The 24,744-nt window shown below is 42.6% G+C and overlaps 1 protein-coding gene across 1 annotated transcript in view; it reads right to left on the minus strand.

Moving 5' to 3' along the window:
* Positions 1-3,540: 3,540 nt before the first annotated feature.
* tln2b (talin 2b) overlaps positions 3,541-24,744 on the minus strand; it is a 47,778-nt gene continuing 26,574 nt past the window's right edge. Inside the window, exons 33-56 of the mRNA XM_071532138.1 lie at positions 23,867-24,010; positions 23,487-23,648; positions 23,120-23,260; positions 22,184-22,365; positions 21,528-21,660; positions 21,307-21,408; positions 20,999-21,169; positions 20,620-20,766; positions 19,927-20,028; positions 19,267-19,386; positions 18,439-18,585; positions 17,108-17,274; positions 16,342-16,525; positions 15,741-15,866; positions 14,372-14,488; positions 13,617-13,802; positions 12,980-13,087; positions 11,421-11,526; positions 9,815-9,939; positions 7,658-7,783; positions 7,494-7,556; positions 6,905-7,087; positions 6,694-6,819; positions 3,541-3,669 (exon numbers count right to left, since the gene is read on the minus strand). Of these exons, the coding sequence (XP_071388239.1) occupies positions 3,541-3,669; positions 6,694-6,819; positions 6,905-7,087; positions 7,494-7,556; positions 7,658-7,783; positions 9,815-9,939; positions 11,421-11,526; positions 12,980-13,087; positions 13,617-13,802; positions 14,372-14,488; positions 15,741-15,866; positions 16,342-16,525; positions 17,108-17,274; positions 18,439-18,585; positions 19,267-19,386; positions 19,927-20,028; positions 20,620-20,766; positions 20,999-21,169; positions 21,307-21,408; positions 21,528-21,660; positions 22,184-22,365; positions 23,120-23,260; positions 23,487-23,648; positions 23,867-24,010 (3,297 nt within the window). The remainder of the gene's footprint in view (positions 3,670-6,693; positions 6,820-6,904; positions 7,088-7,493; positions 7,557-7,657; positions 7,784-9,814; positions 9,940-11,420; positions 11,527-12,979; positions 13,088-13,616; positions 13,803-14,371; positions 14,489-15,740; positions 15,867-16,341; positions 16,526-17,107; positions 17,275-18,438; positions 18,586-19,266; positions 19,387-19,926; positions 20,029-20,619; positions 20,767-20,998; positions 21,170-21,306; positions 21,409-21,527; positions 21,661-22,183; positions 22,366-23,119; positions 23,261-23,486; positions 23,649-23,866; positions 24,011-24,744) is intronic.

Genomic DNA, 24,744 nt, shown 5'->3' on the forward strand with positions numbered 1-24,744 from the left:
GATCAGGCATCAAACATAGCGCCGACAAGGTGCATCTGGTCTCCATATAGCATGAATGTGCAGGACATGGGTGACAGGAACTCTATTTAATGCCAACCAACTGACTTCTAGGCCTCCATTCTTGCCTTAAAGAAACATGATTAAGAAACTCCATTGACTACAGGTGAATGAGAGATAGAAAGAGAAAGAGATGAGATATGGGGGGAAAAAGTGAATAGAGACGAGCATAAATAATAAAATAATCACTATTTGGTGCAACAATCATGCTGGGGCCATGGAGGTATTTGCGCCTCGGTGCCAAATGGAAATTTTGCAGAAGGAAGCTATAAATGCATGGTCTTTGTGGAAACTTGATTACAGCTATAATATAGCGGTTTACTAATCAGTCTGCAGTCATGGAGTTCATGACAATAAGAGGACGGACCGGACTAGACCATGGGCTCTGCTTAACATCACTCATCTACTGAGGGTTTTGATAGTTCAATACAAATGCCAGAGTCAACCAGACAAACATCCTCCTGTTCCTCTGGACTAGTGTGTGTGTATGTGTGTGTGAAAGAGAAAAAGAGAGAGAGACAGAGAGAAAGAAAGAGAGAATGAGTTGTAGAGCGGCACTCCCTGTTAAACACATGGCTTCAGTTTCCCCTCTTCACTGTGTGGCCTGGCCTTGCATGAGACCCAAACACTGAAACAACCAAATATGGTGCTCATTAGGAAGACTCAGTGTATTGTGCTGGGCACCTCTAACCATCCTTTACACACTCTGTCCCCATAAGGTCCACATGCTGAAAGAGAATCAGTTTCAGAATGGAATAGCTATCACTTGAGGAAAAAAAAAAAAAGACCAAGTTCAAACCAACTTTGATTTGTCCTCAGTACAGTAGTTGGCTGACGTGATTTCAACACACGGGTGTTTATCAACAACACTGAAAATGGTTTTCACATTTCATCTTTCTGTATTCATACCAGACTGTGTAACCCGGAGTACAAGATCTGGAATCTGGAGTCTCATCATTGCACCAAAACATCTAAATGGGAATCTCTGCATAGTTCAAGGTCTGGTCTATGAACCAAGGGGGGAAAAAGCCACATACACCATGTCCATATTTGGTCTGGCTAACTTTGCCAAGCCTTCCACTAGAGCATATTTCTCCAAACACCCATTGACCCCTCCATCTGAACTATGAAGGATAATACTGACATCTACTGGAAAGAATGTAGGTTGACTGGTAAAGCTTTTTTTTTTTTCTGTGTAGACATCTCATTCAAGCTCCTCAATATCAACTATATACATTAATATAAAAAATAACAAAATAATCTTATCTGAACTGGTTGTTTGAAACTCTTTTTATTTTTGGTGAATACAAAAAATACTTTTGTGACCAGATAAATATTATACATACAGCATGAAATCATAAAACTAATGCAGTCTGTTAAAGAAAGCACAACACCTATTCATAACAGAGCTAGTAACTTTTCCTATTTCAGTTAATACTCGAACAAATCGGTTAGACAATATATCTCAGGATAATTCTTACATTTACTGATAAAAACTTCATTTAATAGTGGTTAAACAATGAAACAAGGAAGTTATTCGGTCCAACATTTACGAGGGACTTGGTATCATCATGAATTTCAAGGCGGAACAATTTCTCCACTTTTAAATCACAAATTGCCACATGCTCATGGAATGCAGTGTAGTGTTAGTCTTCCGATATAGTCTCTAAATCCTAAGGTATCCACAGACGCCCTTTTAGTATCAGCATATAAGATGGTAGGCAGATAGGCCACCAGCCAAGGCATTGTATTGTATGGCATAGGACTAGGTGACAGTTTAAGACCCCCACAGGGATTAGACTGGCATAATGTTCTGATCCAGAGAGGACAAGGCTCAGGCTCCCACCCAGCCTGCTCTCCAGCTGCTCAAGTAAGGCACTAGTACACAATGCAGACCAGACGCTGACAAGAATGGACTGAGGAGATGTACTGGTTACAATTGCTAATATATTCTATGTAATATACTATACAAACAGAATTATCATTTAATCCATTTCCCCAATCAGAGCTTGAAGCTATTTTCCTTCTAGTTTGTTAGGAGGGTGTCCCATATTGAAGATAATGGAAGCCATGAATTGCCTTCCTCAGTGCATAAGGGTTTTATGAGCAATCTCAGTGCATTCTGCAGCCTTCTTCATGTTCAAATATGATTGCACACACAGTCTTTCCACCAATACTGCACAGACTCTCGTTGATTTGCTAGAATATTCAATGTAATGTATTGCTATAGACAAGAGTCTAAAGTGAGAATGCCTCTACCATGACGGGACAGTGACTGGAAGAGAATAAGTGTGTACTGCGTGTGTGTGTGTGTACAGTGGGCGCCCGAACAAAATCTGGCCACTGTCAATAGGAGTGGAATTAAAACACGAAGACAAGAGAGAACAAACATGACAAATAATGTAAACATATCTTCCTTGTACAGCTCAGTGTGTATGAGGGAGGGGTGTTGTGGGGGAGGGAGGGGTGGCTGGGGGGAGGGGGGGGGGGGGGGGGGGGCTGGGTGACATGGTGTGGTGGTCTTCCCAAGGAGCATTATGGATTTGGTCACAGATAGACCTTATTCTCTGATCAACCCTTATTTCACCTGTCACAGCTTGTTTAGACCTCAGTTGCTGTCCAAAATAAAAAAAAAAAAGATTGAAAATGATTGAGTCGAGAATCAATGTATCTTTATAGCTAGTGTCTGCCGATGGCCTGTTACCCTTTTGACTTTGTCATCCACTCCGATCAGAAACACTCGCTGTTTGGTGTTAAGCTGGACAATACAGTTTCATCAAAACCCTTAAGTTCTAAAGGTTTGCTAGTTCCAACAGCAAACCCCTAAGTTCACATTTATATTAGCAAAATACAAGTGCCTTTCCATTCTATACTACTCTATTGGTTAGTAGCTTCATTGATATGTATAGACATTATGGTGCATGCAAGACAGTGGTGAAATGAGGCATCAAGTTCCTGCCATTTGATCGACTCAGTGGGTTTGTTAGAAGCTATGGATTCCTAGGTTAGTTCTGCTAGCTGCAGAGATATTATCAGTCCAATTCTATTTGCCCTAAACCTGCTTTTGTCACATTCAATTATAGAAGATATCTGCATTCATAACATTTCGATCCATGATTGTAACGCTCATGAAGCAGTAACACTCACAAAGCAGTGATGCCTATTATCATACAGCCTTCCGTAATCATTAAGATATACTGTCTCAACTTGCTTATAGTGACAACTGTAACAACCCTCTCCATATTGAAGTCTGAATGTCAATTCCATTCTCTGACAAATACATACACACGTCACACACACATACACACACACGTACAAATACACTATAGAGCACAGGCACTTGTTTTTCTCATCAAACAGGCCTGTTTCAAGTGCTGTATATTCCTCAATTATATGAGAGCAAAGCGGCCAATCATACATCGGCAACGTCTCTCCATAACAAGACGGTCCAATCGGAGGCTTGTATCCCGCCCGCTCAGCCAATCAGCCCTCATCCTCCCTCAGCTCGCTGGGCAGGAACTTGTACTGCTGCTGTCTGATCTGAGCCAGCTTCTTCCTGGCCTCCTCCAGCTCTCGCTCCTTCCTCAGCATCTCCTCCTGCGCCGCGATGATCTGAGGAAGACAGGAACAGCTGGCAGAAACAGACAGTGTGCCTTCTACTCATCATAATCCTATTCCTGTGGATGACTTGAACTGCAAAATCAATGGCTGCATTCGACTCAGCTCACTATACAGCGTTTGCAATCTAAGAGCACAAGAGGACGGAGAACATAATACATAATAACACATAATATAATAAATGTAATACAGAGCAGGGCCTCCCAGTGAGCAAGTGTGGCATATACAGTATAATGAAATCAACCAATGTTCATAAGAATATTCATTATAGATATATAGTAGATATGAGATCTATTGAGTATCTTTCCTTAGAACATGGGGAATGTGGTCTATTATATATTAAAAAGTCTCTCACAGAATTTACACAAGGGGTTTTCTTTAATAGTAAGTGAGTAAGTATGCATTTTCTGAAGTGCAGAGCGCTGGTTGGTTTGGGCGACTGAGGGTTATCATGACTGTCCCACTTTAGAGACACCAGCCTAGGGAGAGATGTCCCTGGAAGGGTGGTAACTATACACACACACACACACACACACACACACACACACACATCTGTGGAAGGGGTTCACCCAAGCTTGCCAAACACATGCTGGGTAAGACTTTGAGGCGACTGAGAACCTCGCTGAGGGAAGGAGCTGTGCTTTGAGACCGCACACTCTATTTCTTTGATAGATACAACACACTTGTAAGAGTTTCTGACACCATAAAATAGTTCCCCTTAACTGTGTTTTATGTTGAAACATTTATGAATCATTTTTAAATGTTTATCGTAAATCCACAGAGAAAATAACAGAAGGGCAGGAGGCAATATAATCAAATTCATTAATACAAATTAAACTCTCAATGCCATCTATTTATATTTATTTGTCAGTTAAAAACTGTTTCTCTCGGCAGGAAAGATGAGCCATGCTTTTGCGTGTTATACTGCATTTCATGTATTCGTGTATATTTTTAACAGTGTATATTTCATGTATGTTTGATCTGTGATGTAGAATAAAGCATTTAAATATCATAAAAAGGTCATCAAAACGCAAAAAAATACTTTTGGACTGAATGTACTTTATTTCCAGATACCCACTAATTAGTATGGTACAATGATCAGATTTACCAAATATTTTACATGCCAAAATGTCCCCTTATAGTTTCATCTATCAGTACAATATTTTCAAATGCAGATAAGGGAAGATTTAGTGCACATTCTTCTAATTAACAACTTGTAATAGCAGAACTGTGACACTCTGCCAATCCCTCCTTAATAACTGCTACTTTTCCTTTATATTTGATCTTTAATCGATCGTTAAAGCCTCATTAGTGTCAAACAATGGTGTTTGAAAGTGTGAATGTCTCTGGATACAGCAATAATAATGAGAACATTTGTCTCAGTAGGGTGAGCTACAGTGTACCAAGCCTTATCCTCCTGTATTTGACATCTTCATGGGTATTTTACTGGTATGTCTGTTGGTAAATGGTAGATATAATTGCCCCTCACTTTCCGTGTGATCGAAGGGATTAATAATTGTAAAGTGTTGTCATTTTTTCAGAGAAATAGGAAAATTGTTCAAGATTGGACGGGCAATGTGCAAAGAGCTTACTGCCTTCACAGAATATTCTCATGCTGATTTCACGTCAGTAACGAACGACTGCTTGAACTGCAACAACAGACTCGTATGCAGCACAAACCGTGGGGGGTCAGAGGAACAAGAAAGACATACTGTAAGGGTTGAGTGCTTAAAAAGTACATTCCAACCATTCCCCAGTCCCTTATGCCATGTGCAGCAGGGAACTGATTGTCGTCATCAGGATTAGGCAATAACCTTTCTAACAAATACTGAGTTTAGCGTGGGAAAGGGAAACGAAGATTAGGCTATAGCATCAGGAGAGCATTAGGACCAATGTGCCCTCTAAGTTGATAGATTGATGACCTACTGTATGTCTAATAAGTTATTACGCTGACCAAGTAATAATATCTTGTCAGTCATCAGTAATTGCTCCACATGTCCACAGGAATTTAGTTAATATTTGGGTTGGGGAATTTTAGTGGCCAATTATGATGCAGGGACTTTGCTATAGTTGTCAATGTTTTTGAAATCAATTAGAATTTTAAATTACATTTTAAAATGTACCAATGCCACACTTTGGAAGGTTTAACTGAAGCTGAGCCTGCAGTTGAGTTCCTGGGTGGCGTGGCACATTTCGTCTTTAATGAGGAAGATAACCGGACATGACAACATCCTCGACCACAACTTTTTCAACATGTAAATCTAAGCTTAATTTAAATCTAAATGTAAGTCTTTGTCATATTTTCAACCTTTTTTGTTTTCTGTTTTCCTATTGTCATTGTTTTCAGAGTAAGATCGTTTTACAGTAACAGTTCATACCAGCAGGGAACTAATGATCTTAGTTAGGATTAGTCTATAATGTTTCGAACAGGAATACATTTTCATTGGGAAATGGAAATAGGCTACATTTGAATTTATTATAATTATTATTAGTATTATTATGTACACACTGTATACAATGACCAGTAAATGGGAAGTCACAGTCAAAAAGTGGTAGAAAAGCCTCATTGGTCAGGTGCTAAAATTTGACATGTTGCCTAGGTTACCACCTGGGGTGCACCACTGACTGAGATATGTACTCAATCACTCAAGATGAAAACTAAAGCTTCCTGTGGCACCCCAGAGTTTCTGAATAAGTAGACACCCACCCTTCAATTACTTTCAATTTGGGCAAGGATGAAAAGGAAGTGAGTTGTTTGCTGTAAGAGAAGAAAGCTAAAACTCCTGTAGAGAACTGATGTTCATGCAGCTGTGGGTGCCTGGTAAACAGCTTTTTATATCCAGCTGATGGGCTGTCCACAGTGACTCACCACCAATTCAGAATCATTTACAGCACCAAAGAAATGACTGAGACATTTTTGCTTTTAGAGCTAACAGCAAGGGGCGCAACAGTTCAATGGAAAGGGCAAACCATAAAATAGGAATGCGTAGAGAAATATTTTTCAGTGTTTTGTCTCACCTGAGCAATGCCTCCAACAAATTTGGTCTTCACCACCACACTGTCATCTTCAGCCTTGTCAAACGCTGCTTTCTGAGCTGCCTTCACCAGGTTGTCTGACGCACGCTTCACCGCATTGCCAGCAGCCTTCGGAGAGAATAGTGTCAAAGTTAGCAGACACAGTAAGTTTCAATGGGTAAATGAAAATTAGCAGAAATGCCTAGTTGGTTACCTGCAGCCTCCTCATGGCTTCAGAGTCCTGGTCAGCCTTCACCTTACAGGCCACCAGCAGCTGAGCTGTGGAGGCTGCAACCTGTTTGGCCGAAGAGATGAGCTTCTCCTCACTGGCGTGGCCCTGTACCGAGGCGTTCGCTGCCTCACACAGGTTACTGGTGGCCGCCGCTACCATACGCGCCTACAGCAAGCACCACATTCACACATGATTAAGGTCTGGTTTCATTTGGGTTACATTCAGCAAGTTTTTGATCTTAAAGACCCCATGAAATGGCATCTTTACTTCCTTGGTTTGATGTGTTGAAACAGGATGTTGGGGCAGGACATAACACAGTGAGGGATCATTCAAAAGTCTAAACCAATGGAACATCAGTCAGGGAGAGAAAGGCTTTGATTTGATAGGAGAGGCAGAGGGGCGGGACTTTTCAAAAATCTGTGATGGTTTTATTAGCTGGAATTTATATTTACGCCTCCTGGTGCAGCATGAGATCACCATTAAAGATACACTGTTTTCTAGGAAGGAAAAGTAATGGGAGTTAATTTCATGGGGACTTTAAAGTTATCAGGTAATACGCATAGCAACTCACAGCTGATATGAGACCTTGTGACCACTGGCCGTCATCCACTGCGTTGGCTAGATTGGATCCCACCTGGGGTAGAGAGCGAGGAACAAAAGATGCAAATATAGTGTTACATTATTAGCACTGACGTATGGCTACCTTGCTGAGTGTGTGAGTGGGTGTTGACTGACCTTGCCTTGTGCCACCAGTTCTCTCTGAGCTGCTGATGCAGATTTAACGAGAGCGCTGGTTGCCGCAGCGATGGACTTTGCTGCTTCTAGGATCTGCTCCTCAAAATCCAGCGTCTCATCTGCCTGCTGAAAGTAGAACCACATATGAACTTAGACTTTAAACTACAGTGTCCTGCAGTGGAAAAGATTTCAGAAGTGTTAGTACTGTATCACCAACTGCAATAGCATAATTCAGAATGGCCAGCTTTGTCTTTCAGATAAAGCAAAAATGTTTCGTTTTCAGTGAAAACAGAGGGTGACATTCCTGTGGCAGTTACCACCTCCCACTCCCACAAAACCGAACTGAAGATCAGTATGAAGATCAATGCATTAATTCAGGGACAATTTACAAACGGCCATCTCTGCCTCAGCAGTCAACAACACGTCATTGACCACAGATCTCCAAAAACACACAAGGCACACGTGGCTGGAGACAGGGCGGGACACTGTAGGAATATGTTTGATATATAGTTGGACTGAATAACAACCTAATATATCAAACATATCAGACAGAGCCCTGCAGAGAAGGCTTCCAGGTCTACAACGGCTCAGAGAATGGGGGGACAGGGAAGCATGCTGGGGCAGCAGAGCCCCCCCTACTGGGTGGGAGGGACAAAGGAGCAGGAAGGAGAGGGAGCACAGAGGAGGAAATATGGCAGAAGAAGGAGAATCAAAGGTGTTTTACTCACTCACAGATAATTCTTTGATGGAAACACCTGCTCTTCTTATATTATGTATCTGGTAGATTTTACGTTGGCTTGATGCTTTTAAGCAGTAGTCCTGCTACTTTATTATCTCTTCCTCAGCATGAAGTAAATTAGAACTTTCCAAGACTTTTAAATATTTTTAAAGGGGATTATCACACAATCTAATAAATCATATATGCTATTCCTCCACCATAGGGCATTTCAATCAATAGACTTTAATCTGAGATGTCAACAGGACATACATTTTGCTTCATTAACACATGTGAGACTGAAACTGTTTTCTACATCAGTATGCCTTCACAGATTAGGGGACAGGACAAGCTATTCTCTCTCATTTATGGCTAAAGGGGATAGCAATGCATGTTTACAAATACAAAATTAACTGTCTTCATGGGAGAAAACAGTAAAAGTGAAATTCAGTGGTATCCTGGATGCAACATCCTATTAGATCACTAGAGGGAGACACTGACATCCAAAAGAGGAAAAGCCTTTAGCTTGCTAATCCCCCTCATAAACATTAAGCTCCTCATAAGTGCAGTATATTGGTATGGAATTATAGTATGAGACAGAGCATTATAAGGTCTTTAATAAAAACTGGGGTTACCTAGATATGCTTTCCTTCATATCATACAGACAGAGGGACCAGGTGAACTGACAAGCACTATGTATAGTGGAAGAGGTATAGAGAAGGGGATAAAGCACTACAGGCACAGAAGGAAGAGCATTGGGATCTAGCTATCCAGTCTCCAGAGACAGATAAACAAACAAAACAATCATGCAGTTACACACCACAAACACAACCCCACACTGCATACTGTACAACACAAAATTAACTTCACTTTCAGAAAGCACTATCATTATCATCTCCTGTCTACTACAATATTTTCATTGGGTGTTGTATGTTGACATTGTTTTGATTTTTATGCAATACCACAGCATGGGGCAGACAAATAACAGGCTGAAAAAGCCTCCCTCAGTTTAGTTTAGAAACGAGGAACGCTGTAATAAAACAAAGGAAATAGGTTCAATAAGACAGACGGCCTGTTCTTCAAAACAGGCCACACAGTTCATCATACATTTGAACTCAATCCAACATAAGCTTTAGGACCGGGCAATGTAATTGCATCTCCTGGCAACGCAACTCAAAATGATTTCCAAAAGTGACCTTGATGAAACTTTCCAATGATCATACGTCAGCTCACCGAACCATTTGTCTGAGTCAACATTGTATAAAAAACACCTTTTTTATTTTAATGACATCGAGATAGCAGCTTAGTCACTGAAAAAGATGACTCCACTTCAAAGTCAGAGTCACCTTTTCCTACCTTCGGTTCACAGTCTCCCTGCTGATTAATGGCAAAAAGCTGTGCGTGGTTGTGTGGGAGAAGAGGGTTGAGAAGGGCACTAATACCTTGGGCTTGGCCCTGGGTTTCAGCTGCTCCAGTTTCTTGGCCGCAGCTTCGATGGATGCTGCAGCTCCTAGGAGCTCGGTCTCAGCAATGACAGTGGGGTCTTCAGGATCCACCCATTCTGAACCTGGAAGTGATCACACACCCAGACAGTCATTATCACATACTTTCCAAGCACAGACTCACAAAACAAGTGTCAAAACATCTCCGGTGATGACTATTTCAGTTACTTCAGAAAACAGCATATCTCTACCACAAAACAAGTCAAAATTATGCCTCAAGCCAATGTTCTTTTTCGCATATTCATTCATGCAATCCAGGCATCGATAAAGATGATGAATCTCAACTTCTTTGAACGACAGCAAAGTTCACTAGCTCCACTCCAAAAAAACTGTTTGCAGTATGACTGTAATGCCTCAAAGTTAAATAAGATTAACCAAGACTTAGAAGAAATGCACGTTTGATGGATCATTGTCTTTTTATAGGTTTTAAAGTGCCCATAAAATGGAGCTGTTTGGGAACAGCTTGGCGAAGCAGATGGAACGATGTTTTCGTAGATTATGTCGAGCCCTGGGGAAATCTGTTCTGCACCCCCACCCCCAGCCCCTCTACTCCTCTGCCCCCTTCTGAGTCTATGAAAGGTGATCTGGAGGAACAAAACACACCATATCCCACTTACCTCCATCTGAGGCAGCAACGAAAGAGAAAGAGAGGGAGAGAGAGAGAGCACAAGGGACATTAGAGAGGTGAAGTGGATAGCCCCGCTGGGTCTCAGGCTGTACGCTGAGATTTAATTCTCATCCAAACACAATCTATTACTCCTGTCAGAGATATGGCAACGCGGCTTCTAGAGGCAACACTCTGGTAAGCTTGTGTCACAACCACACTACTCAGCTCAATTTGGAACAATTTTCACAGCAATCACTCGACAGTACAATTTCAATATTCCAGAGTGATTTTCATAACCTATCTTTATTGGAGACACAGACAGGTTTGGTGGCTTGACTCAGTAATACTATAAATATTATCCATACACAAGAGGATTAGCGCTCCTTTGCGTAATTTCTAACATCTATTTTTTACATTTTAACTAAATTAGTCACACACAGTGGAAACTATTTTCTGCTAGTTCAGGCTTTTGCAATTTTGAGGTCAGGATCCCATGTCCTTTGATATGAAAATGGAGTCCTTGAAAAACAAATTAATACTAAAATGACTACAATAGTGTCTGACAGCCATTTTAAAAATAAAATCTACTGCCAGCAATTTTTGGACAGCACAGAAGCGTCTGTAAAATTAATGCGGCTTTACTAGCCTTAGCACAGCTGTCATTTAGCAGCTACAGTAAAAGTGGCTGGATTTCTGACACCCTGAGGAAAGAAAAAGTGAATTTACACTTTTTCATACCACAAACACATACAATGTGAAAGATACATAACTTCTATGTGTCTTAAATGTTGGATTCCCAAAAACTTCTGACCTCAATTATGGGGTCACCGGTGAAAAAAGGCTGTGAACCCCCTGCTCTAGATGCTGTTTGTGTGAGTGTGTGTGTGTGTGTGTGTAAGAGTGTGTCGCAGTGTGCAGCAGCGGTGTGTGTGGCCTCACCCTTCATGGCCTCAGCTGTCTGGATGAGCTCTGTCACACACGCCGCCACATGCTTAGAGTGTACGGCCAGCTGCTGCTTCTGCTCCGGTGTGGGCTTCTGAAGCACCTGAAAACATAACGGACCCATGCATGCACGCACACATGCGCACACACACACACACACACACATACACACACACACACACACACACACTTATTATGAAAGCCATTTCAGCAGGGAAGTTTGAAAAAGCTTTCTTTCTCGCTTTCAAATATTCATACAGAACATACACACATGCGTACCTGCACCTGGACATCCATGCCTGCTCTCATTCAAGCACACACACACACACACACACTGCACACAGCACAAGGATGTAAAATGCAAAGATGCACTCAGGCAATTTTGAAAGACGTGTTATAGTGCTTAATCCACAGATCACAGCTACACAGACAAGGATACAGAACGCAGCACATTCTCCCAAACTGTCTACCTGCCAAAGATTCCTCAAACTAATAATGTCTGCCAGTAGTAGCTAACACCAAACAGTATCTTGCTATCTGTATCTGTTTTTCCATCTTATGAACGTGCCTTGACTACAGATTCTAAGAGGCACTTGAGCTGCCTATTGCCCCGCCATAAACACCATGATATATTAAACACAACCAGTGCTAATGCAAATGAGGTAATTAATTAAGCTAATTAATGTATTAGTTAGCAAATATTTCTATGTCAACATGTCTTCAAATAACACACAGTGGTATTAATATGAACACTGCATCTTAAAGCATTAAGTAGTTATCGTAGTTTCAGGAGTATCAGTTTTTCTTCATTAATCTGCAAATTTATGCAGCAAGGTGCTCCAAAATCTAATCAGATCATCTACACTATAGGGGGTGCCTGTCGTGTAAGTCTGAAGATTCTATCATGTAAGTTATTGTGTTCACAAGAATGTGTCACATACACACACACACACACACACACACACACACAAAAACAATAGCTGGCACCAGTAATTGAGCTGTGAGATTTGAATTGTTACTATGCAGCCTAGAGACAGTGAGGCTGAAAGTACAACCCTCTTCTTAAATCAACACCCTTCTGAGCTCCTCATCATGAACAGCATTTGGGGTATTATCAGCAGAGGACATAAGATATGTGCACAACTTGACAAGTATTATACATCACTAATGAGAGTGGCTGCCTTGCGAATGCCCTTGGATGTAAAGCAATACTTGGATTTCAAGTCTTCAGTTCTGTCATGCCTGGCTGAAGACTGCTGTGAGCATGGTAATCATTCATGAGCCCTTCTTCCAGTGATCTGTTCATGATAATGATACAGAGAAAACAGTGACAAGCAAGCATGACTGACAGGAATCCGGGAAAGATTTGTCAAGCACTGGAAAGATTTAATCTTGTGGATAAGACCTGTAACCTTGCTAGTTAATAGTAAAGATCGTAATCCACCCATTAATAGCTGCAGACAGACAGAGAAACAGACACACACACACACACACACACACACGCAAGCCACTTCACCACCTCTCCATCTATGAGACATGTGACTGCCTTGTTCTACCTGCAGCACTTGCTCCAGAAGGTTGATGTATCCGGTGGTACACTCATAGCTGTACTGCAGGGCCTTGCTCCTTAATTCCTCGCCCACCTCCGGGTAGCATGCTGCTTGCTGGAGGGGAAAGAAAACAACATCATATGATAAATATAGAGAGGAGACAGAAATACTCTCCTACAGGATGTCAAGAACCGAGACAGGTCTAAATGGCACAGTGAAAATGTGCTATGTGAGGTCCTGGATATCCTTCATATCATGTTACGTGTCAGGTTGTTACATGAACATTATCTCAGCACCAACCACACAAAGCCAAATTTGCATCTAATAAAGATTCTCCTATTCTTCACTGAAACGCCTTGATTTTCCAACAGGAAAACAACATAATATATAATGCTCTCCCGTCTTTCTCCTTGTTATGAATGCTCTGCTGTAGCTGAAGGACATCCTGACTGATGTTCCACGGCATGACTTTGAAAAGTGAGTGAGTCACTACCATGAGCAGTGACAGCGGGAGCAGCCATCTAAAGTAAACTCCACTCTGCTGTCCTATCTCCGCTCAGCAGGCTGGGCTCACATGTTCCCTGGCAGCCTGGTGCTGTCTGTGTGCGGCCTGCACTGGCAGTGTGGCAGTGTGGATTAGCACCTTGCAGGTGGTCAGCATATCGGAGATGGCTTTGCGGCTCAGGTTGGCAGTGGCGATCACGTCCTCCTGCTGGGCAGAGTTGCCGGCAGCCACCGCCTTGGCCGTTGCTATGGTGATGCCCTTTGTCATGCGGATGAACTCCTCGGGTGTGGTGGACCTGTCGGGGACGTCCTTGGACTGGAACACCTGGCCACAAGATGAGTCAGTCACACCACTGATGCAGCTACTTTGATACAGGTTTGACTGAGGCTAAGGTATGTTGATACAGATGGGAGAATTCTTAGAGGAGAAGTGAGGTGCACAGCAGTAGGAAGTGTAAACAAGCGAGGAGGACAGATCTCCCTGATATTGATGGCAGTATAATTGGGAGCTAGGTGGACTGTGTTTAATTTGGCTTTGGCTGCAGCCCTGGGTAAAGCTGCTCTGGGGCTGGGGGTCTTCTGATAAGGATTAGCAGTAAATCACAAAAAACAAGCTCCTGAAATCTTCTTCCTTTCTCACCCTCCCTGTGCCTGCTACCCAATCCCTGATAAGAGCTGTGAGAAACCTGCAGGGGCTGAGGGGGAAGGAGGAGGAAAAGAGTTGAATAGATATTAGAAGAAAGGGAACAAAAAGCTCTCCTGTTTTGTTTAGCATTACAGACATAGATACACCTGACCTGCTTTGAGCCAGCTTGCATGGCAGAGAGGCTGTGTCTCATCAGGAGCCTCCCAAAAGAACAGAGAGAAGGGGTTTAGCCTGTCAGCCACTCTTACTGTCAGCTCCTGCTTGATGCACTCAATGGTGGCCTCCAGTGCCCTCGTTCCACGAGTGGCTTCATCCTCCACTGCCTTCACTGTTTTTAGAAGGGACGTCACATTGGTCACCATGACCTGTCGAATAAAGGAGATAATGATGCTCACAGTCAGACCAGAAGGTGGAGCTCTTTCTCCTCAGCGTCACCAAATTCTGCTTTCCTGCTCCTTTCCTAATTCTATTACAATGAATAATGTTGAAGGTGGTTATCTAATGCATTGCTGTGCTCAATCTGATTAATGAGATCAAGAAAGAGAGGCATGAAGGATATATTTCCACATTCAAAGAGGCCGCTCTTGTACTGCTAGTACATTCACTGAAACCCAGGTTGGAAAGAGAAACATTTCAAATTATACTCATGGTAAGACATTCATCTAAGACTGTGCAGCATTTTGCAAAGGGTACATTATGTCATGGAAGGTTAAGAATTTGAGCAACATGAGCACCAGGAGTTTGAGTGGGTCCCATTTGGAGGTCACCATATGTTGGGGGAATAGAAACAATCTGTCAGCATGGCCAGATCCATGGGTGGCCCTAATTCCATTTAGATGAGAAAGTATAAGAATCCCTATGCAACAGTTACGTTACATGCTTGGATAGATAGTTGGAAGAAAAACAAAATTAATTGAGGAGGTTTAAAGAGGGGTTTTTAGAGAAGCAAACCTCTAGTTAAGAGTTATCTGATGCTTGCTGTACAGCTGTCACTAACTAAACAGTAACTAACTAGGCAGAATGAGATTCAAAAGATTTGTCTGGTCTCCAGTTTTTATCCCTAAGAAGCCGGCATCTGTGACAGTGATCAAGAGGATGGAGAGTGAGTAAAATGACAAAAAAAAGACAGGTTTGGCTGAGCTTTGCTTGAAGTCGAGGAGATAAGAAAACCTTCCACTCCTACAGTCACAACGGTCACAATGCAGAAAGAACTGTTTCTACACCCAAAGACAGTTCTGAGTCAAGCACACTAACACACACTTGCACACACATGCACACACACACGGGCAAACACGCGCACACACACACAATACCCATCTTAGTGACACTAGGACAGTGTCAGATACAGATATGACAGACAGAGAGAATGCCAAACACACCCTGATAAGGACTGTCATATCTTTCTTGTGACAAAGCCTTGCTTGGTGCTACCAGATAAGTCAAACACGACATAGCTGTAATGCAGCATTTCTAGGATGTATATCCACATATCCTGACATGGTATATCTCAATGAGAAAGCAGCAGCTGAATAATAAATTGAGGACTCCTGGTGCCGGAATCAATACTGTGTTAAACCAGATATCTTGGTCCTTTGTCTGAGCAGTGTATCCCTTTACCTTGGCAGCGCTCTTCAGCTGATACATGGACGGGTCGTCGGCCAGCTTGCCCGCAGCACACTTGGTGGCACCGATGAGCTCTGCCAGAGCCTTGGCCACATCCCGCACCGCGTTTATCAGAACCACCTGAGGAGATAGAGCTGGAATCAATACAGCACAATGGACAGAGTATAGGTTTATCAGCAGCTCCCCGGGGAGAGGATTTAACACTGCAGCGCTTATCACTCCCACCTAGAGTCATGATACTTCAGACTTAGTGGAGGGCAGAGATAGAGGTTTACACACAGGGGAAAGAGGAGACTGAGAGTGTGTATCAGATGAGACTGCAATTACACAGAGAATCTAACCCTGGGTGTATAGAAAGATAAATTCATTGTAGAGGTCTAAGACTAGACAATAAGAAAATAATAATAATCGATAATATTAGCAGGTTAAAACTTTCCTAGCTAACAGGCATGAGGCAGGATTATGAAATAATCAAAATATAACAACAGCCTTGATGTAAATCTTTCAGAAAACTAAAGCATAAAACTGCATAATCTGTGGTTTTAGCAGACTTCATTTACTCTAAATGTGTTTTTGATTGTTGTCAGTGCATCACCTGTGTCTCGGGGTCCTCAGAGCCCATGCTGGTAGCTCCCATTTTGACCACCTCAGTGAGCTGGGTGATGGTCTTGGCACTGGACTGGGCGGCCTGGGCCAGCTTCTCCTGGCTGGACGCCGCTCCAGCAACCAGCAGCTTGGTGTCCTCCACCAGCGCCTTGGCTGTCTTCAAGATGCTCTCCCTGAGGGACCGGACACATTGTGTCACAATCTGCTCTACAGTCACACTCAAGGACTAGCAATATGAAAGGAAGCTGTCCCTTTTCTTAGCAGAAGGTGCCTTCAATAAGGCCCATTTTTAATATATATTTGTTATGTGAAACGTATCTCAGTATTCAGCTTTAATGGCAAACTGTACTGCACCTGACTGACTAATTTCATGCTCTGCTTGCAGTATGATCTCCTAATTTTGTATGTCTTATTATTTGATATTTATTGTTTTTTTTGTTTTGTTTTGTTTTTTTGTTTTGTTTTGTTAAATGTTTTGTCTAATTATGTTTATATTGTATTTTTGTCGTTAAGGACCCCCTTGAAAACGAGATGGTACATCTCAAGGGGTTATTCCTAATAAAGAATTTCCATTTCCTCCATAATCAAAGGAGCATGGAGCTACCAAGTACTGCAATGTGAAAAGTGTGTAGTTTTACTATTATCTATTGCCTATTTTCAACATTGTTGCCAAATTGAAAATAAATATAGTTTTCCTAATTCCTGAATTTGACAGCAGCAGTATTGGTCTCATGTTCGTGGCAAGGTCACTGCACCTGTGGTCAGCAAAAGACTCTTCGTTCTCAGGGTTCAGTGTTCCAGCTGAGGCGAACATGATGGTGGTGTCCAGGTCAGCAATGATGCCAGAAACAGCGCTGGCTGCTGTGATGCAGGCCTGGGTGCCTTTGTTCCCTGCCTGCAATGCTGACAGCACCAAGGACACCTGGAACATAATGTAAAGCACAGCAATGGATATGTGTACAGGTCCTTCCAAATGACTGCCTCCAGAAAAGGTGGTGGCAAAAATATCAATATACAGCTACAGTTTCTGCACATGTATGTTTCATGATCAAATAGCAGTCTTTCTTCCTCTTAATAGCATGTTGGTGAAGCCTTCATGTGCCAGCTGAGCCAGGTAGCAAATCATTGCAGTGAAAAACCATGAGCAATCTGGATAAGGGAGGAGGCTGGCAGCGAGAGGACAGAGCAGGGTTAAACATGCATTAGATCAGAGCCTGCTGCACAATCACATTAAGCCAATGAGCCTGACTCTGCAAATCACACAGCTCCCTCTAAGACTGCCGTCTGCCCATCCCTCACAAACAAATGGAAAGCCTGGGAGGTACATTTCAATGAGGCACAAGCTTCAGATATCAATACACATGAGGCCACAAATTATTCAAGTCTGATATGAGTCCTGAATCAAATCATGGGCTGGGTGGGGCGAGAAATTCTAATGTGATATCAGCATGGCGAGCTTCTGCCAGGGTCACAGCAGGAACACATTATTAGTCTAACGACACTGTGTGAGGCTGGTCAGGAGAGCTTGCTCTTATGACCTGCATGGCTGGTAGGCTGCTACAGTAAAGCACAAGCTATTACCTTCTAAAATGCTGAACATAGAACGTGTATTCTTCTGACTCACTGTACCAGTTCAGCATTAAGGCTAATTGGGATTATATGGCTGGCAAAGAAGTGAAGATGGTATTATAGTGAATAAACCTTAGAGAAAACATGGAGAAGCATCTCTGTCAGCTACAGTACAGTAAACAACAACTATTGACACCCAAACTCTCTTCTTAAAGCCTGCAACTGAAAACAAACTAATTAAAATATGTTCTTTATCTGTTCATTTGTATGGGAAGTCTTCATATAAAAACACTGAGTACTGCAAAAATATATATTTTCATAAAAAATGATAATGTCGGCTTTGTGCTACTGCTTCACTTCAAATGGCAGAGATGACAGATTCTATTTGACATTCTTAATATGACTGCAAGAAGAAGACTGCAGTTAGAAAGTGAAGACATAAAAAAAGCTTCATTCTGCAGGTGGTATAGATAGAACGCTATACCAGTTTGTTTCCAAGTAGCTCCACGTAGCTTACCTTCTCTGTGACTGCGCGGGCACACTCGATGAGCTCCCTCTTAGAGAAGCTGTCGGTGGGGCTGAGCTGCAGGGCTCCAGCCTTCTGGACCAGGTAGATACAGCCGTGGCCCAGCTCCTGCACCCGCGTCTTTATCTGGAAACCCACCTGAAAGCACAGCCAGGCGGCTACTACTACTGCGTCCATCTTCTCCTCTCTGTGTGTCAGTGTACTAGACAATGGCAATCATGTCCTGAACTGGCATGCCTCTTATCCACTGGGTGGATGAAAAACTGATTTCTAGCACCCTCAGAGAGGGAATGCTGGCACTACACTTTTAATTTCCTGACTGAGATTCATGGGTGGGTGGTACTTCTTTATAAGCATCACTATAGGCTTTTAGACTTGTAGAGGTACAATGTCGCTATGGTAACCAGCAGGGTTTCCAGCAGCCTGTTATATACAAGATATTGATAAGAGCTGTGTGCTTATTAGGCCAATGTTTTCACACATTGCTGTCCTTTGGACTACACAGAAGCTTTAAGACAAGACTACGTGGGTGCTGAGAGCGATGGATGCTGGAGGGGTGAGAATAGATTTCTGTTTGATCTCACACTGTTGGGAGCAGCCTTTAGGAAGGGGCTTCATATCAAAGAACAGCAAACATCTGCTCTGATCTGTGTGTGAGTAAATACATCCAAATTCATTTTAAGGGTAAAATGCAGGCCTGAGCTGATATCTCAGACTGACATTTCAGGGACACAATAGCAATGTGATATACAGATATGATAAATCTTCCATAAGAGTGCATCATTTTTCTGACTAAGGATAGACAGCATCCCTTCTTACCTCCTCTGGCTCTGCGGTGGCTGCTGCCAGGCGGCCTTGGTGTGCTAGCTGTCCATAGTCCACTGTCACCTGGGAGGCGAGGCCACCAAGCTCTTCTGGACAGGTCACCGATTTAGTCATCTGGGGGCAGAGAGAACATACATCATCATTATAGGCAGATTAACTGTACCAGCCATAATGACAAGTAGTGTTGTTATGCAGATTGGAGGTAGGGATGGGACGATATATCGAAATTCAATATATCGAAATACAAAACAGTGACAACGCGCATCGTGGGGCAGAAAAATGAATCGTGATATTAGCTCCATTTTATTCTGGTATAAATCACAAATGAATTAGCTTGCCCATGGCAGTTTCATAAGCTCTCCATCAAAATGACATTATTTGCACTTTGTAATGACATTTTTAAATTGTTGTTTACATCTTGTCAAGCCAATGCCATTGCTAGAAAGATCTGTGGCTCAGAAATAAACATAATTCTGCACAGTCATACTTTGTCAGTGATTATTTATTACATTATATCGTGTATTGAATCGTGAAGCCCATATCACGCATCGAATCGTATCGTGAGATAAGCATATTGACCCATCCCCTAATTGGAAGTGTTATGAAAAGAAAATCAGGGAGGATATGGATATTTAAGTGCAGTGGTTTGCTCACCATCTCCTGTGCGGTGATAGCGATGGCCTTTGAATACTTCACCATGGTGGTCTGGTAGTCCACAAAGGAGCCCTCAGGTTCAGGAGGCGTTCCTTCATCCAGCTGTGGAGGTCGAACCACTAGCATTTATCAACACATTAATCCTACGGCATTTACACCAATTATACTGATTAAATTCAGACTTCTGTTTGTTTAATTGAGGTATAAGGTTTCATAAAGCAGTTGTCCCATTTTGATTTGCTTTATAAATGCTAATAATATGTTCATAATGGTTGATATGCTATGTTTAAGGTAAAGGTAAAATTAAATTACAAAAAAAAGGAAAAATAAAATGAGGGTCAAATCTGATAGATATGTAGATATGTGACTATGTGCAAACCATCTTCAATTATTAACAGCAATGTCACCGCAGTGACATGTTCCCCAGCAGGATGAGTGACAGCGAACATCACCAGTGGGCTGTTGATTCAACACTTGTCATCTATTTGACTAATGAGAGTCACTGAGAAGGACATGCTCTCCGGCACACCCACTGTGGAATTAATCTTACAGGGAAAGCTCACTTTGCCTTTAGACCATTAAGACAGGGAATAAGTGTCAAACTGGAATCCCTTTAAGCTACCGGAATAGCATTCTCTCCAGACATACAGTACATTCTCCAGCAAAACACACACACACACAGCCTAAACTTACCCTGCCCATGGACTCAGCGATGGACTCCACCATGCCCCCAACCATGCCGCCCTCACTGGCTGCCTCGTTCAATGTCACCATGATGTCGTCCACCGCCTCCTTCATCAGCTGGGCAGCTTCAGAGATGGCATCGTGGGTGTGGGCAGCCTAGGGACACAGTCAACAGCTCAAACCACATAGAGTACAGTACATACATTTTTTTGGGATACTCTATTGGTCCTCTGAGATAAGACCCAGGCCTTCCATTACCCTACTTCCCCATAATTGACACAAATGTCAAATGATAAGTGTTATGGGCTACGGAACAATACTAAATATTATAGTGGGAGACAGCTGCACAGTCATGGTAGGCCATCTATAATTGGGAACTGCTTAATACCTTAGGGTTTCCTCCCCCTTCCTTGGCGGCATACAGCATCTGCAGTGCGGACTCAGACAGAGTCTTGGTCTGGTCCAGGATGGTCATCTGCTGCTGGTGGTCCTGAAGCTTAGAGGCCAGGCCCACTGATGCCACGATGAGGGGCTCAAAGTAGCTGGCCAGCTGGGTCACCTGGGAGAACGGGTTTAAGAGAATTGTCTGAGAGACGAAAGGGCTGGGTCACAACATATAAGCGACAGAATGGGGTTTTTCTTAGTAAAGCCGGTGAAAGCCAGAGGGGATGAAGGGATATGTGGTCAGAGCGGCACCTTGTGCCCCAGTTGGGCAGCTTCGCCTCGGGCTGCTGTGGAGATGGGATCAATCAGGTGACCAATCTCCTGCACAGAGGATGTCAGCTGCTCCTGGAGAGCCTGATGAGATACAACAACAGAGAATTGCAGTACAAGCCACAACAGAACAACTACAGACTCCATTAAGACAGAGTTCTTTCTCTGGGAAGTGACAGAGCTGATGAGGTATTTGAACTCACTTCCATGGAGATATCATCTCTACAGGGCAGAGTCTGTCCAACGGCAGCCAGTGAGGCTTGCTCAATATCCCGGATGCACTTATTGATGTTGTCAATGGAGTAATCACACTCCCTCTGTCCCGGTGCCTTGTCCCTATCAACAAAGATAACAAATAATGCCTTTATGCACAATACTATGTAAGACTGGGGAGTATAAAAGTAATCAAAATCCATATTAGATTTGGAGGTGACTGCTCTGCAGAGGGAAATGAAATGCAGACTATTCCATGGCTTAGCTACTGTGAGAATGGTGTATGCATGTAATTGGAGGGTGATAATGAAGAGAGAAGACGCTTCTGTTCCAAACAGTGGGAGGGACACACCTTCGGTAAAATAAAGGATGATTTAAGCAGATGTGTTGCAGATCCACCGTGGCAAAACAGGAACTCGTCTTTATCACGGCTCTGTAGTGTTCACTGTCTTATTACAAGGCAGGGGGAATCTCCGCAGCTATAAACTACTGTGGCAATTTATTGCACAGTTGAACAGATTTGTACAGAGTGAGCCTCCGGTTTCAGACTCTGTGTTTCCCTCCAACTGTGAGCAAACCGTCATGAACTTTCATCCCAGATAATCCTACAGAGATGGATGTGGCTGTGGGTGGGATTAATACTGACCTGATGGAAGTGATGAGGCTCTTGATGGAGTCGGACACTGTTCGGGAGTGGCCGGCTAGTATGGACCAGGTGGGAGGGTCTTTGGGGTTGAGGACCAGTGAGCGGGCTGTTTCCAGAAGGAGGGCGGAGCTATCCAGCATGGAGCAGGCTGAACGCACAATAGGCTCCTGGGCTGCCGAACCCTGGGGAAAAGAAAAAGATTAGTGCAGGTGAAACAACAGCCCAGGTAACAGCTCAACAGTGAAATGCTAACCACACTGGTATGACAGAGTTGTTAATATTCCTTGACTACCTTGGAGAGATCAAAGGTGCAATCAAAGGGGGGATGAGATTAGAAAGGCAGCTTTACAGAGACGCTGGAAGAAACACCTTCAGTCTTTATGATCCGAGCCAAAGCCTCCCTCGACAATTAGATTAACAAGCTGAAGATTAGAGCAGCTGTGCTGAGAGAGAGTGCCGTTAAACACTGCCCTCCAACAGATTACAGCCATAAAGCTTTTAGAGGTGTGCGAGGGCTGTTCCGCTCAGATTGTAAAATAAAAATCCATCCGGTTTCTCCTTGAGCCTTTTCTTGACATTAAAAGAAAAGGGAAAATTGCACATCAATCCAATTCCCCCCAGCTTCCCTGTACAAACCTTTCTGTGTTGGCTCAATATAAGAGACCCTGTTTCAAGGGGATTGAGTGCAGAAGTCACAAACATATTCATTAAATCTCTTTGAGGAGTAGCTTTGAGATCTTCCATATGAAGAGAGGAAAGAACCGTACAAATAGGATGTTTCTGAGAACAAAAAAATCTCATAAAATATTGCATTTACATTTATTTTTATGCACAAAAATTAAACTAGTCATTAACAACCATACAAAATGGGAAAATACGATTCTAAATTTGGCATCAAAAACAACAACCTGCAAATGCTCACACTTGCATGCATACCTCATTGCTGATCTGAGCAGGAATGCTAGCAAACTCAGGGTTGTTGGCAAATGTGGACAGGTTCTCCACAGCCTCGAGGAGTGGGGTTGTAGCAACACGACACCTGTTTCTGTTCTCCTCAGAAAAATCCCCATCTAAGGCCTGTAACAAGAGAATGCCACTGAATATTTGATAATTTTGGCCTCATATTTTAAGTTAATAACTGAATAAGATGTCATTATACTTTAATTAGACTATCAATATTATACAGAAATCCACAACTTTTCACTGAAAGTTTCACTGAAATCTTCTACCAGTTACAAGCAATGAAAAAAATCTTCTGTTCCACAAATTCACATTCATCGTTTTGATTAGTTGGGGATTTGACCTTGATGGTTTTGACGAGGTTGGCTGTGGTGTTGGCCACCTCCTTGGCTGACTGGACAAACTGTCTCCTAGCCACAGGGTTGGAGGTTTTGGAAGAAGCCAGGCGGCAGGCATTACAGAGCGCTGAGGTATGCTTGGCTACAATCGTTGCTGCAGACAAGACCTAACAAACAAAAACACAAACAAATAGGAAAAAGCAGCGTTCCGGTGAGGTGAGCAGAGTAAACTACTTAGGACATTTGAGGTCGATTTTAAGGTTTTCAAACTTAATGGGCCAAATAATTCAAGTCACAAGCGATCTACATTATAGTCTCCATTGCAGTCTCCATATGCCAATGAATGGCCCTGTAATGTTTTGCAGCCCCAGGTGGATCTTCTCACCTGTGAGGGACTGCTGGCTGGGTCCACTAGGTTCTGACACGCCATCTGTATAGCCTGGTTGGCCCGTGCAAACTGGATGGGATCCACCAGCCCCTCATGGCCTGACTGGCTATTTGGATCAGACACACCTACTAGATATGAGGCCTACAGGACAGAAAACAAATGCATGGTTACTTCTAGGTTTGGCAAATGCTGATATGATGGAGCTGAGGGTGTGATTTTACTCAACAGCTTTAGGGGTGGCAGTCTGTAGAACCTGCAATGAAATCTGCCTCACACTACCTTAAAGTCACACTGAAATGACTTTTTCGCTCATTCTAACAATCAACTATCATATTTGACAATTTATGCCATAAAAAAGTAAAAAAAATATATTATTGTATTTTTGTATCAGAATCTCATTACTTTTACTTCCTGGAAAATGGAAAATCTTTAGTAGTGACATAATTGTGTACCAGGAGGCATACATAAAAATTCCAACCAATAAAACTATCACAGAACAATTTTTTAACAATCCTGCCCCTCAGCCCCTCCCATCAAATAAAACTGCCTTTCTCTCCCTAACTCACATCCTACACTTTTGAATGATCCCTCCCTGCGTTAAGTCCCGCCCCAACATCCTGTTTCAACAGGAAATACATCACATTAAGGAAGCAAGATGCTCTCAAGATGTTTCATTATGACTTTAAGTCAATCCTAACCCACCTAAAATAATTTTAGAATTGGGTATGGGTTTCAATGGAATTTCAAGTGTCCCATGATGGTCTAATTGCTGTTTCATAGACTTTTCCACCTTGCCAAGAAGATTCTGGGGGACATCCTGAATCTTTATATTTTTCTTCACTTTTTTGGCATGAAAATTGACAAAATTATAAGTG

Source organism: Centroberyx affinis, unplaced genomic scaffold (genome assembly GCF_046629955.1).
Source record: "Centroberyx affinis isolate AG114_WGS23_722 - 3 ecotype Tasmania unplaced genomic scaffold, CSIRO-AGI_Caff_v1 ptg002167l_1, whole genome shotgun sequence".
Classification (NCBI taxonomy): domain Eukaryota; kingdom Metazoa; phylum Chordata; class Actinopteri; order Beryciformes; family Berycidae; genus Centroberyx; species Centroberyx affinis.